Source organism: Vipera ursinii (assembly GCF_947247035.1).
Source record: "Vipera ursinii genome assembly, chromosome: 2".
Taxonomy (NCBI): Eukaryota; Metazoa; Chordata; class Lepidosauria; order Squamata; family Viperidae; genus Vipera; species Vipera ursinii.
The window spans coordinates 208,933,950-208,948,219 of record NC_139513.1 but is presented as its reverse complement, the minus strand read 5'-3'; the positions used below and the strand labels follow the sequence as shown (position 1 = coordinate 208,948,219).

The window sequence follows — 14,270 nt, the reverse complement described above, 5'->3', positions numbered from 1 at the left end:
CTCTGTGTCTGGGTATATAGTAAATGAAGAGGATGAGCTTTAAGAACAAAGGAAGGCCATCATGATTTTGCTCTCATAAAAGTAGCTTTAGATCTCCATGGTGTTGATTTCTTAGACTGGTACACCTAATAGGGCTAACATTAGTTTTGCAAATCTGAATGTGCTATCTTTCCTTCTTTTATCTTCATAACAATTGAGTTCATAACAATCTGCAGCATTTTTGCAAATAATTTTCTTGCTTGGCTTACGTTTTTCTGATCATTGTCTTGGCCTTCTTTCAATCCTTTAAGACCATCCTCTTTAGGCTTATGGGAAAATAGTATGTGAAGCTTGAGCACGTTAAATAGTTTGATTAGGTCCAGGAGGCCTCTATTTTGGCATTGGTGCTACTCGTCTGACTTGCTACCCCTGTTCACATGTGGAGACCTATTCTGTCAGGAAGAAAGATTTGAACTAGCTTTTTTCCTGACAAGCTACATGCTGTTTTTCTGAATGCAGAATACGTATATACTTGAGTATAAGCCGACTCGAGTATAAGCCGAGACCCCCAATTTCACCCCCAAAAACTGGGAAAAGTTGTTGACTCGAGTATAAGCCGATCCGCCGTTCTGCATGCCTCGGAGGCTGGATCTCTGCAAGCCTCTGCCGCCAGCAGAGGCTCGATCCGCCATTTTGCAAGCCTGAATACACAGGAATACCCTGTGTGGCCGCGGCTCTCGGGGAAGCCCTGGCTGTCCGCTTCCTCACTCCACGCTGCCATTCGGGGCCCGCGCGTTCCCCGGGCAAATCGCGGCGCCCAGCAGGCGAGGAAACACGCCCGTTCCTCCGCGCAGACCTGCCGACGTTTGGGGAGGTTTGGGCGCCTCCCAAACCAAACGGCAGGTCTCCGTTTTGTTCTGGGACTAGTTCCCTAGCCTTTTGGAGCTTTTGGTGTTCGCCCATCAGCTGTCTACGGGGAGGCAACAAAGCTGCCTCTCTAGGCTTTGAGAAAAGGCCCCTTGCACAAAAGGCAGCTTCAGGGCGAGCTTCCAAAAACCCTTTCCTTCCTTAACGCCCTCCCCACCTTCCCCCAGAAAGCCATATTTCTTTTTTTTTAATTGAAATTTTTTATTGAAGTTACAATATTATCCCCTCCCCAACCCACCCCAGAACCCCTCCCCCTCCCCCATATTTCTTCAATAACAAAAACATAAAAAGCTGGTTGGGATGTACTCGCTGATTTCCCCCCCCCTTTTTTTAGATGCTAAAACTAAACTCTCCCTCTGCCTTCCAACCAATATCCCTTTTTAAAATCTTACCTTGGCTCCAGATGGAAGAGTAGAGGAACTAAGCTAGTAAGGAGAGAATTTTTTTCTGCAACTTTTTACTCCTGAAGTAGTAGTAGTAGTAATAGTAGTAGTAGGAATAATAATAATAAATCCCTAAAAGTTGTGCCAGAAAACGGAGGACGCTGGGTCTTTGCAAGTTTTAGCTGTCTGTCAGACTGCCTGAAAAGGGCGGCCTTCAGGCAGCCAGGCGGACAGCTAAAGCTTGCAAAGACCCAGCGTCCTCCATTTTCTGGCATAACCTTCGGAGATTACTTTAAAAAAAAACAAAAAAAAACTTCAGAGGAAAAACAGCTGCAGAAACATTTTGTCTCCTTGCTGGCTTGGTTCATCTACTCTTCAGCCAGGAGGGAGTCCAAGGCCTAGAGAAGGAGAGCTTTGCAGCATCCCTATGGACAGCTGATGGGCAGACAGCTGATTAGCGGAGAAGGCTCTGAAAGTAGCCGCCATTTTAGCAAGGAATTGTTCGCAGCTGCTTCCAGGAGTCCTGGGGAGCAGGCCTAAGTGCTGCAGGGGAAGACGGGCAGGGGAGGACAGCGCAACATCCCCAGGGTCTGTGGTAAGTGTGAATGACCACTGGAGTGCTGCATTTGTCATAAATTTGAAAGAGGTTATTTGTAGTTTTGGGGTGTTGGTTGTTTTGAATGGCAGCTAAATGGCCTCCCCAAACGTCGGCAGGTCTGCGCGGAGGAACGGAGACCTGGGGAGGTTTGGGGAGGCGCCCAAACCTCCCCAAACGTCGGCAGGTCTCCGTTCCTCCGCGCCCTGCCTGCCTGCTTCTTTCCGCTGCGGAAAGAAGCAGGCAGGCAGGGCGCGGAGGAACGGAGACCTGCCGACGTTTGGGGAGGTTTGGGGAGGTGCGCGCGCACCTCCCCAAACCTCCCCAAACTTCGGCAGGTCTCGGACGGCGGTGGCTTGGGAGAGGTGCGCGCGATCCCGGAAGCACCAAAGCCTCGGCCGCGCACAAGTCCTCGGTAAGTTTTTTTGTTGACTGGAGTATAAGCCGAAGTGGAATTTTTCAGCCCAAAAAGTGGGCTGAAAAATTCGGCTTATACTCAAGTATATACGGTATTTGGAACAGGGGAACGCAGCAGTCCTTTCCAACATTGTGTTTATTCAATACCTCCTTTGAGTCTCATATGACAGTCTGTGAAATTCCATCTATACGTTGTACACAATGGGCGTTTTTCTCAAATCAACAGTAGTAACTATTGTTGTGAATCAAAGTCTTGTGCACAAAGTCTGAGCTTTGTGTAAATATGAATGAATGATTTAACACTTCGATAGAAGCTTCGCTGGAAGAGTAGAATCTCCATTTTCTTAAATTAGTTTTAATACATGCATTTTCATGACAAGCTAAGTACTACAACTAGAATAAGAGATTAGACTCTTGATTCTGGCTATGTGTTGCGTACGTTTTGATTTTCATGTATTCAGAGCTTGTAGGTTGCCACGTAAATTCATGAGCATTTATTCCATAGTAGGCTTACTGTGTGCCTACTATGCCTAATCTGTGCTAGCTAAAAATACTGTACATCTAAAACAAAATATAATGTAGTGGAATGGAATGGAATGAAATCACTAGATTCCAACCCTTGCTAAAACCTACTGTGTGGTCTTAAGGAAGCAACTACCGTATATACTTGAGTATAAGCCGACTCGATTATAAGCCGAGACCCCTAATTTTACCCCCCAAAATTGGAAAAAGTTGGTGACTCGAGTATAAGCCGAGTCTTTTTTTCTGCTCTTGACACAACCTTTAGTTTGAAAGCAGCTTCGTATGACCTGCGTCTTTGTTTTGGTGCAGGAGTACTAGAAGTACTGGGCTCCGGGTGTTTTTCCTAAGCTTGACCGGACGGAGTGGCGGTGGGGGGGAAAGCGCCGGCGGGTGAGGCACCGGCCGGCGCTTCCCCCCCATCTCTCGCTTGCCCGCTGCCTCGGCCGTTCCGCCCCCAACTCACCGGCCGGCGCTTCCCCCCCATCTCTCGCTTGCCCGCTGCCTCGGCCGTTCCGCCCCCAACTCACCGGCCGGCGCTTCCCCCCCACCTCTCGCTTGCCCGCTGCCTCGGCCGTTCCGCCCCCAACTCACCGGCCGGCGCTTCCCCCCCCATCTCTCGCTTGCCCGCTGCCTCGGCCGTTCCGCCCCCAACTCACCGGCCGGCGCTTCCCCCCCATCTCTCGCTTGCCCGCTGCCTCGGCCGTTCCGCCCCCAACTCACCGGCCGGCGCTTCCCCCCCCATCTCTCGCTTGCCCGCTGCCTCGGCCGTTCCGCCCCCAACTCACCGGCCGGCGCTTCCCCCCCCATCTCTCGCTTGCCCGCTGCCTCGCCCGTTCCGCCCCCAACTCACCCGCCGGCGCTTCCCCCCCATCTCTCGCTTGCCCGCTGCCTCGGCCGTTCCGCCCCCAACTCACCGGCCGGCGCTTCCCCCCCCCATCTCTCGCTTGCCCGCTGCCTCGCCCGTTCCGCCCCCAACTCACCCGCCGGCGCTTCCCCCCCATCTCTCGCTTGCCCGCTGCCTCGCCCGTTCCGCCCCCAACTCACCGGCCGGCGCTTCCCCCCCACCTCTCGCTTGCCCGCTGCCTCGGCCGTTCCGCCCCCAACTCACCGGCCGGTGCTTCCCCCCCCATCTCTCGCTTGCCCGCTGCCTCGGCCGTTCCGCCCCCAACTCACCGGCCGGCGCTTCCCCCCCATCTCTCGCTTGCCCGCTGCCTCGGCCGTTCCGCCCCCAACTCACCGGCCGGCGCTTCCCCCCCCATCTCTCGCTTGCCCGCTGCCTCGGCCGTTCCGCCCCCAACTCACCGGCCGGCGCTTCCCCCCCATCTCTCGCTTGCCCGCTGCCTCGCCCGTTCCGCCCCAACTCACCCGCCGGCGCTTCCCCCCCATCTCTCGCTTGCCCGCTGCCTCGCCCATTCCGCCCCCAACTCACCCGCCGGCGCTTCCCCCCCCCATCTCTCGCTTGCCCGCTGCCTCGCCCGTTCCGCCCCCAACTCACCCGCCGGCGCTTCCCCCCATCTCTCGCTTGCCCGCTGCCTCGCCCGTTCCGCCCCCAACTCACCGGCCGGCGCTTCCCCCCCATCTCTCGCTTGCCCGCTGCCTCGGCCGTTCCGCCCCCAACTCACCGGCCGGCGCTTCCCCCCCATCTCTCGCTTGCCCGCTGCCTCGGCCGTTCCGCCCCCAACTCACCGGCCGGCGCTTCCCCCCATCTCTCGCTTGCCCGCTGCCTCGGCCGTTCCGCCCCCAACTCACCGGCCGGCGCTTCCCCCCCACCTCTCGCTTGCCCGCTGCCTCGGCCGTTCCGCCCCCAACTCACCGGCCGGCGCTTCCCCCCCATCTCTCGCTTGCCCGCTGCCTCGCCCGTTCCGCCCCCAACTCACCCGCCGGCGCTTCCCCCCCATCTCTCGCTTGCCCGCTGCCTCGGCCGTTCCGCCCCCAACTCACCCGCCGGCGCTTCCCCCCCCACCGCCACTCCGTCCGGTCAAGCTTAGGAAAAACACCCGGCGCTACGATTGCGCTGCCGGGCGGGCGACCGGGCAAGCCGGGCGCAATACCTAGCTAGCTCTCAGGGTTTCCGAAAGAAAGGCGGCTGCTTACCGTAAGTAAAGGCTGGGAAGGAAAGCGAAACGTAAGGCGCTAGAGCGCATGAAGGAGGCAGGCGCGCGCCCAGTCCCGACGGGAGCCCAAGACACGTGAGGTCAGCAGTCAGCACGAAGCCATCCCGGCGGGTGAGTTGGGGGCGGAACGGGCGAGGCAGCGGGCAAGCGAGAGATGGGGGGAAGAGCTGGCGGGTGAGTTGGGGGCGGAACGGGCGAGGCAGCGGGCAAGCGAGAGATGGGGGGGAAGCGCCGGCGGGTGAGTTGGGGGCGGAACGGGCGAGGCAGCGGGCAAGCGAGAGATGGGGGGGAAGCGCCGGCGGGTGAGTTGGGGGCGGAACGGGCGAGGCAGCGGGCAAGCGAGAGATGGGGGGGAAGCGCCGGCGGGTGAGTTGGGGGCGGAACGGCCGAGGCAGCGGGCAAGCGAGAGATGGGGGGGGAAGCGCCGGCGGGTGAGTTGGGGCGGAAAAGGCGAGGCAGCGGGCAAGCGAGAGATGGGGGGGAAGCGCCGGCGGGTGAGTTGGGGGCGGAACGGGCGAGGCAGCGGGCAAGCGAGAGATGGGGGGGAAGCGCCGGCCGGTGAGTTGGGGGCGGAACGGCCGAGGCAGCGGGCAAGCGAGAGATGGGGGGGAAGCGCCGGCGGGTGAGTTGGGGGCGGAACGGCCGAGGCAGCGGGCAAGCGAGAGATGGGGGGGGAAGCGCCGGCGGGTGAGTTGGGGCGGAAAAGGCGAGGCAGCGGGCAAGCGAGAGATGGGGGGGAAGCGCCGGCCGGCGAGTTGGGGGCGGAACGGGCGAGGCAGCGGGCAAGCGAGAGATGGGGGGGAAGCGCCGGCGGGTGAGTTGGGGGCGGAACGGGCGAGGCAGCGGGCAAGCGAGAGATGGGGGGGAAGCGCCGGCGGGTGAGTTGGGGGCGGAACGGGCGAGGCAGCGGGCAAGCGAGAGATGGGGGGGAAGCGCCGGCGGGTGAGTTGGGGGCGGAACGGGCGAGGCAGCGGGCAAGCGAGAGATGGGGGGGAAGCGCCGGCGGGTGAGTTGGGGGCGGAACGGGCGAGGCAGCGGGCAAGCGAGAGATGGGGGGGAAGCGCCGGCCGGTGAGTTGGGGGCAGAACGGGCGAGGCAGCGGGCAAGCGAGAGATGGGGGGAAGCGCCGGCGGGTGAGTTGGGGGCGGAACGGGCGAGGCAGCGGGCAAGCGAGAGATGGGGGGGAAGCGCCGGCGGGTGAGTTGGGGCGGAAAAGGCGAGGCAGCGGGCAAGCGAGAGATGGGGGGGAAGCGCCGGCGGGTGAGTTGGGGGCGGAACGGGCGAGGCAGCGGGCAAGCGAGAGATGGGGGGGAAGCGCCGGCCGATGAGTTGGGGGCGGAACGGGCGAGGCAGCGGGCAAGCGAGAGATGGGGGGGGAAGCGCCAGCCGATGAGTTGGGGGCGGAACGGCCGAGGCAGCGGGCAAGCGAGAGATGGGGGGGAAGCACCGGCCGGTGAGTTGGGGGCGGAACGGGCGAGGCAGCGGGCAAGCGAGAGATGGGGGGAAGCGCCGGCGGGTGAGTTGGGGGCGCAACGGGCGAGGCAGCGGGCGAGCGAGAGATGGGGGGGAAAGCGGCGGCGGCGGTGAGTTCGCGCCCTCCCACCCTGCCTGCCCCCTGGCCGGTGCCTTCGCCCCGCAAGCCCCCCCGACTTGCCCGGAGGAAGCGGCGGCGGCGCGGCGCTGCGGGCCGGGAGGGGGGCGTGGCGGGGGCTGCCCCTCCTGCCGAGGAGCCGAGCCCGGCGGCGTGTGTGTGTGTGTGTGTGTGTGAGACCCGCAGGAATGGCTAGTTGCGTTTCTCTGTGTGTCAAGCCCCGTGGGCTCGACACACAGGAAGGGGGGGAATGCCGGAATGCCGCTTCCCTACCAGCCATTCCCGTGGGTCTGACACACACACGCACGCACGAGGGGGAGAAACAACGCTGGACTGCCGCCAGCTCTGCAAGGCTCTGCCGCTCCCTTCTCTCAGCAGCCTGTTCCGAACGAAGGGACAGTTCTTTTTTTTGTTGACTGGAGTATAAGCCGAAGTGGAGTTTTTCAGCCCAAAAAGTGGGCTGAAAAATTCGGCTTATACTCAAGTATATACGGTAATACCATTTTTTGAAAACGTTCCAGATGAATATGGGTTGCTGATGCTGGAGAAATGTACTTGCAAAGGATTTATTCAGACATTAGCAATGTCTGAACAAATTCTTTGTAACTACGTTTTAAGTAAGCCAGAGCATTATTAAGTTGTAGATTTAATTATGGTTTTGAATAATTTTCTTATTTTCCATTGGAGGAATTGATATTTATACAGACGCTTTGGGGGTGTAAAGTTAGAATAAGCTCTCCTCAGTGTATTGTAAGTTATATAAAATATAAAGTTAGTGCCAGGCTAATTTATTCAATGGATTTGAGCTGTGGTGAGATACAAAGGATTTTGGGATAATATTATGAGAGTTCTAGCTTGTTTACTGTCTGTGACAAATTGCATTAAAACTGGAACACTTTTTCACATTAGTCTTTTCCTCTCCCACCCCCCACCACCACCATCCCCCAATCCCTGGATCTATTTGTGATTTGAGTCTCAAACACTTGATTGCAGAAAGTCTGCTTAATATTATTCAGTGTCCAAAGTAACTACAGGTAGTCCTCAACTTGCAGCCGTTCATTTAGTGGCTGTTCAAAACTGGGGAAAAAAACATTTTGTACACTTCTGGCTGTCACGGCATCCCCGTGGTCACATGATCAAAATTGGGATGCTTGGCAACTGGCATGTATTTTCAACAGTTGCTGGGGCCCAAGATCATCTATCTGATCACTTTTTGCGACCTGCTGACTAGGAAAGCCAAGGGAGAAGCCAGATTCACTTAACAGCCGTGCTGCTAACTTAGTAACTCTGGTGATTTACTTCACAAGCGTGGCAAGAAAGGTGGTTAAAAATGAGAGAAAATTCACTTAACGTCTATCTTGCTTAGCAAGAAAAATGTGGGGCTCAGCTGTGGTCATAAGTGAAGGGCTACCTGTATATAATAATTCTAAATGTGGGATTGGCTCTTTTATGACTCGTGGACTTCAACTCCCAGAATTCCTGAGCCAGCCTTGCTGAGGGAAAAGGGAGAGGTTTCCAAGCTGAGTCATGCTGGCTCAGGAATTCTGGGAGTTGAAGTCCACAAGTCATAAAAGAGCCAAGGTTGCCTACCCCTGATTTAGACTTAAAAAAACAACAACAACCTATTGATTGTGGTCTTCTGAGAGTTGTTCTGTAGTATCAATATACCTGTAAGGAAGAACAGTTTCATGGGTAATTCATGCACCTGACTGCAGTTTGGAGAATTAGGAATCTTCCTTTCCTCCTCTTTTGCTGCTTGATTTTTCAGCCTGCCCTACCATGCTATCTACAACTGAATGAGTCAGCAATCTCTGGCATTTGCCTGTTAGCATGACCTAGAGCTTGCCAGTTCAGATAACCACAGATCATTATAGTTAATGCTACAACACAAGTTGTAAAAGGACAGAAGAAGGAAAGAGGAAAGAAAACTTGAATCTGGAGCTTGTTTGTTTGGAAAAGTCTTTTTTTTTAATTGAGCCAGGGTGGTTTGCTCTTATCGCCTATTCAGGTGTGCTGAATCTTTAACTTCTACCATTCTCCACCTAGCAGCTCCAACCTTTGGCCTTACAAAGGTGTCGCTTGAGTGTTTCGATTTCAGAATCTTAACTTGCACGTTTTTCACAGCTCCTGGGCGATCAGTTTTGACAAAGTTTTGCCTGGTGTTGTTTTTTTTTTTTAACTCTCCTGTTGCAGAGGTGTCCCCGCCGTGGTTGATTTTGCTGCCATGCGTGATGCTGTGAAGGGCCTGGAAGGTGACCCTGAGAAAATCAATCCTGTCTGTCCTGCTGATTTAGTCATTGACCACTCCATCCAGGTTGACTTTAATAAAAGGTAAGAAATGTATTTTAAGCAACATGCAAAAAAAAAGAAAGAAAGAAAAACCCCAAATAAACTCCAGGCCTTGTTTCTGAACACTGGGTTTCCGTTTATCTGAAGCTGGAAAATAGCGCAAGAAGTAAAATAGAAATGGTTAGGAACGGTTGCTGGAATTGAGTAATCTAATGAAGAGAAGGACGAGGGTGAAGATGATAGCAGTGTTCCAATATCTCAGGGGCTGCCACAAAGAAGAGCGAGTCAAGCTATTCTCCAAAGCGCCCGAAGGCAGGCCAAGACGCAACGGATGGAAACTCATCAAGGAGAGAAGCAACCTAAAACTAAGGAGAAACTTCCTGACAGTTAGAACAACTAACCAGTGGAACAACCTGCCTCCAAAAGCGGTGAATTCTCCAACACTGGAAGTTTTTAAGAAGAGACTGGCCAGCCATTTGTCTGAAATGGTATAGGGTTTCCTGCCTGGGCAGGGGGTTGGACTAGATGACCTCCAAGGTCCCTTCCAACTTTATTATTATTATTATTATTATTATTATTATTATTATTATTATTATTATTATTATTATTATTATTATTATTATTACTTCAGGAGGCCTAATTAAAGAAAGCCTTTAAGACTATTTTGCTTAAGAGTAAAAATCAAGTAAGAGAGGATATGATAGAAGCATATGTAATTATTCATCTTATGGAGTAAGCGCAGGGAGAGATTTCTTTTCGTAATGAAAATCTAAGGCCCCACAAAGCAAATTTCAAAGGTTTAGAGTAGATAAAGATCAGTCACTTCACATACAGGTAGTCCTTGACTTACGGCGGCCCAAAATTTCCATTGCTATGTGAGTTTTGCCCCATTTTGTAACCTTTTTTGCCACAGTTGTCAAGTAAATCATGCAAGAAATGATGAAGCAAATCCGGTTTCCCCAATTATGTTTGCTTGTCGGATGCTATCTGGAAAGATTACAAATGATGACCACATGATCTCGAGACTGTGCCAAGGGCCATAAATAAATACATGCCAGCTGCTAAGTGCCCGAATTTTGATCAGGTGACCATGGGAATGCTGCAGTGGTCGTAAATATGAAAAACGATCGTAAGTCACTGTTTTCAGGGCTGTTGTAGCTTCAGTCACTAAATCAGAGGTCTTCAAACTTGGCCCTTTTATGACTTGTGGACTTCAACTCCCAGAATTCCTCAGCCAGGCATGGAATTCTGGGAGTTGAAGTCCACAAGTCATAAAAGGGCCAGGTTTGAAGACCCCTGCACTAAATGAATAATTGTAAGTCGAGGGCCACCTCTATTCTAACTCCATAGGACACACTAGATGAAGTTAAAGTGAGGTGGCATCAGTGTCTCAACCATGATTTTAGCATATTGTGAAAGGAGGACACTGGAGGATACTGGTTGGGCACACTGTCCTGAGCACAGCCATTGTGTTTCCTTGTTCCAGATTAAGGATTGATTGAGTCCAAATATGTTAACTAGTGGAGTTTGCCCTCATGCAGTATGGGTGAGGGTCACAAACCTAAGTCTTAAAAGGGGATTAGATGAATTTGTGAGGGAGAAAAAAAAAGGAATGATCACCTCAGAGGTGGAGAACAAACTGAAAATTATTTACTGGGAAGAGCGCATTTCCCCTTGTGTCCTGCTAGTGTGTTTCCCATAGGATTAGCTGAACCTTTTGGTTTGAGTCAGAAACAAATCTGTCTTGGTCCTAGGCCAGGGGTAGGCAACCTTGGCTCTTTTATGACTCGTAGACTTCAACTCCCAGAATTCCTGAGCCAGCGCAGCTGGCTCAGGAATTCTGGGAGTTGAAGTCCACGAATCATAAAAGAGCCAAGGTTGCTTATCCCTGTCCTAGGCCTTTTGGTCTGATTCAGCCAATATTCCAGTCCGTCTTAACATAGTACTTTTTCAAAGCCCTGAGTGCATTTTTGCCAGCTGTACTTTCTAATCTTTTTCTGCTTGCTTGTTCTTGTAATAATTAATGTTTTAGAAAACGTTCCCTCACTGTTGTATTCAGGATACCCTTTGCCAAAGTGCCTCCATGGAATTAACAGTAGGAATTATTATAAAAGCTTTGTGATTTCCTGTTTTCTCCCAACTCTCTAGTCCACAGCAAGAGCCCCGGGATCCTGAACTAAATAAATACCAACTCGCTCCCCACTTTCTTTTTCAAGGTACAGTAACTGAATTCTGCACTCTGTCCTACTGAAGTTTTCTTACTGTATTAACTCCTTACCTTTCATTGCAGGCCAGACAGTTTACAGAAGAATCAAGATTTGGAATTTGAGAGAAACAAGGAAAGATTTGAATTCTTAAAGGTAAGATTGTACTCCCTCTCTGTGTCTGCAAAGCTAAACATGGAAAAGCCTACTAAGGTAGGGCAATCTACAGAATCACAATTCCTAACGTACGAGGAAATAAGACGTGGGCCTACTTTTGTCCTGGAAGAATAGCTAAGGAGAGAAGTCAGCGAAGTTTTTCTTTTCCATAAAGGAAGGGAAAGAATGTTAAAAAATTTACACAGGCACAAAATTTAAGAGAGAATTTTTATAAGATGTTTTATAGATGGCATTTAGATCCTAAGAAATTGGCATGTATGTATCCAAATTATCAGCCTAAATGCTGAAGGTGTGGTTGTGATGATGCAACGTATTATCATATATGGTGGACTTGTAAAAAAGTTAAAGCTTTTTGGATTAAAATTTAGTGGAATATGCAGAAGATATTTAAGAAAAAGATAAAGTTTTTTCCACAATTATTTTTGCTGGGTATTACTATAGACTGTACTGCTATAGAAACTAAATCGATGTTGAATTTAATAACGGTAGCAAGACTTTTGGTAGCGCAATATTGGAAGGAGGATTTGCCTACTATAGAAGAACGGACTTTAAAAGTTTCGAACCTGGCAGAAATGGCAAAAATTTCAGCATATTTGAAAGACCATTCGCAACAAAGATATATCTTGGAATGGAGAAGATGGATTGATTACATTCAGAATAAATATGGGACCAAAAAGTTTCATTTAGCATTTGAATAAGTATTAGATTTATAAGATGTATTGTTATTTAGTTACTTTTAAGGAGAGTTAAAGTCCGATAGGATTTAAAGTGTTATTATAGTTAGTTAGCATATTATAGTTTAAGATTGTTAGGGTCAATACCCTGTATTACGCTCTGGGAAGTCGGGGGGAGGGGGAGGGTGGGGAAATTGGGTGGGGGTGGGGGAGGGGTGGGTTTTATGTTTATAATGTATCTGTAAAACTTTTTAATAAAAAAAATGCTCTCCAAAATTTAGGCATTTTTAAATTTGAGCTTGGTTATTCATCAGTATCATGCATACCAAGCCAGACAGTTAATTTTGTAATTTCTGTCTAGCTTATGCATCTGATTCAGTGGCTAGCCAATTAGAATGTGGCTGTTTGCTTGAGTGTAATATCTTAATTTTATATCACGTCAAATTTTAAGATTAAAAAAATACAGAGGTCTAGACTGAAACCCTACATTGGTGAAACCACAAAGTCTGAATAGAACTTCAAAAGCTGGGTAGTAGGTCCAAGTGGGCAGAATAGTCTATAAATCAAATCTTCATATCCCAAACCTTATCAACTGAATGAGGTTTGCTGACTAGGCTAGTGAAATACTTCGTTCTTAATTTTTCTACTTCTTAAGATATTTCCCTCTTTTCCATTTGTGTTTTAGTGGGGCTCTCAAGCCTTCCAGAACATGAGAATTATTCCTCCAGGTTCAGGAATTGTCCACCAGGTGAATTTAGAATATCTGGCAAGAGTTGTCTTTGATCAGAACGGATTCCATTATCCAGACAGTGTGGTGGGTACCGATTCACATACCACAATGATTAACGGCTTGGGTGTGCTTGGCTGGGGTAAGTGCTTTTAAAATTAAGCCGTCTATTCATTGGGAATTTAAGTGGTGTTTAGCAAAATTCAAAGAATGAGAAGGTGTTATTCTGAATTTCTTCTTGTTGTTCCCTCCCCTCTTGATAAATAATGGACTGAGATAAAATTTGTTTCTGTTCAAATAGCTTTGTATGCTTGTTTATTATTTTCATCACACCTTTTTTATGTTTATAAACAACTCAAGGTGATGAATATACCCAATATCCCTTCCTCCTCCTCCTCCTTCTCACAGACCTGTGAGGTGGGTTGGGCTGAGAAAGAGAGAGAGACTGGCCTAGAATTACCCAGTTGGTTTTCATGCCTAAGGTGTGACTAGAACTCACAATTCCCTGCTTTCTAAGCCTTATGCCTTAACCATTTGACCAAAATGGCTCTTCATCTTCTGAGGAAAAAAGAAATCCATAGATAACATGCACATGTCTATGGAGATTCTCAGTCATCCAGGTAATGGCTGCCCCAAAGGTGCTTTTTTCAAGTGGCAACTGGACTTTGTTTCTCCTTGAAGACATTTCGCTTCTCATTCAAGAAGCTTCTCCAGTTCTCTGAAAATTCTCTAAAATGAAGAAGCTTCTTGGATGAGAAGTGAAACTTCAAGGAAAAACAAAACCCCAGTTGCCTTTTGAAAAAGCGCCTTTGGGATATGGACCATGCAATCGAACTTGGAGTCCTGATCTTGCTGAAGTGCAGCTTCCAACATCTCTAGCCAAAATCCAAAATGTCTGGAAAATTAATATATTCCCTATATCCGGTCAATGGTTTTATTTTTTAAAAAAAAGGCTAATTCAGGCCAGGAACTTCAGATCACACAACCTCTTCAAATGTAGTAGCAGAAGAAGACCCTATAGCAGGAATTTCAATAGGAGAAAAAGCAAGCGGTTACTAACCCCAGTACAAAAACAGAGAAGGGATCAAATTCATAGGTGGAGCCCATATCTAGCCATAACTATGTATGGCCTAGGTCAGGGGTAGGCAACCTCGGCTCTTTTTTGACTCATGGACTTCAACTCCCAGAATTCCTGAGTCAGCTGACTCAGGAATTCTGGGAGTTGAAGTCCATGAGTCATAAAAGAGCCGAGGTTGCCTACCCCTGGCCTAGGTCTTTTCATACCGTAGTTGATGTCTGATCCAAGGAAATGCTGGTATAACCAGCACCATGTTGACATTTCTCTGGAAAGTTAGGGGGGAAAAACACCAGTTAAGTTATCCTGTGACAAATTAATACCACTACTGAAATAGCCCTATTCTTGAATGGTGGAAGGAAACAAATCAGAGATTGTCCCTGTGATTGAAGGATGACAAAAGTCTCACAAGATAGAAGCCATGCCTTTAATTTCTCTAATTTCAAAGTTCTCACCATAAATCACTGAGTCAGATGAAGATTATTTTGGCCCCTTCCGTGGGAAGAAAAGAAGTTTACACCTTGGATAATATCAGTCATTGTCAGTCCCCAGAAGAAATGTTCCCACATGCCAGGAATATACTTGGAAGAATTCTA

The 14,270-nt window shown here is 50.0% G+C and overlaps 1 protein-coding gene across 3 annotated transcripts in view; it reads left to right on the top strand.

Annotated features, from left to right (window-relative positions):
- ACO1 (aconitase 1) overlaps nucleotides 1-14,270 on the top strand; it is a 61,085-nt gene that overhangs the window by 20,369 nt on the left and 26,446 nt on the right. For 2 of the 3 annotated variants that reach the window (XM_083353773.1, XM_083353774.1), the window contains exons 4-6: nucleotides 8,722-8,859; nucleotides 11,108-11,177; nucleotides 12,558-12,741. In XM_083353773.1, coding sequence (XP_083209899.1) covers nucleotides 8,722-8,859; nucleotides 11,108-11,177; nucleotides 12,558-12,741 — 392 coding nt within the window. Of the gene's footprint in view, nucleotides 1-8,156; nucleotides 8,537-8,721; nucleotides 8,860-11,107; nucleotides 11,178-12,557; nucleotides 12,742-14,270 lie in introns of those variants that run through there. The other variant, XM_083353775.1, reaches the window with a different exon arrangement.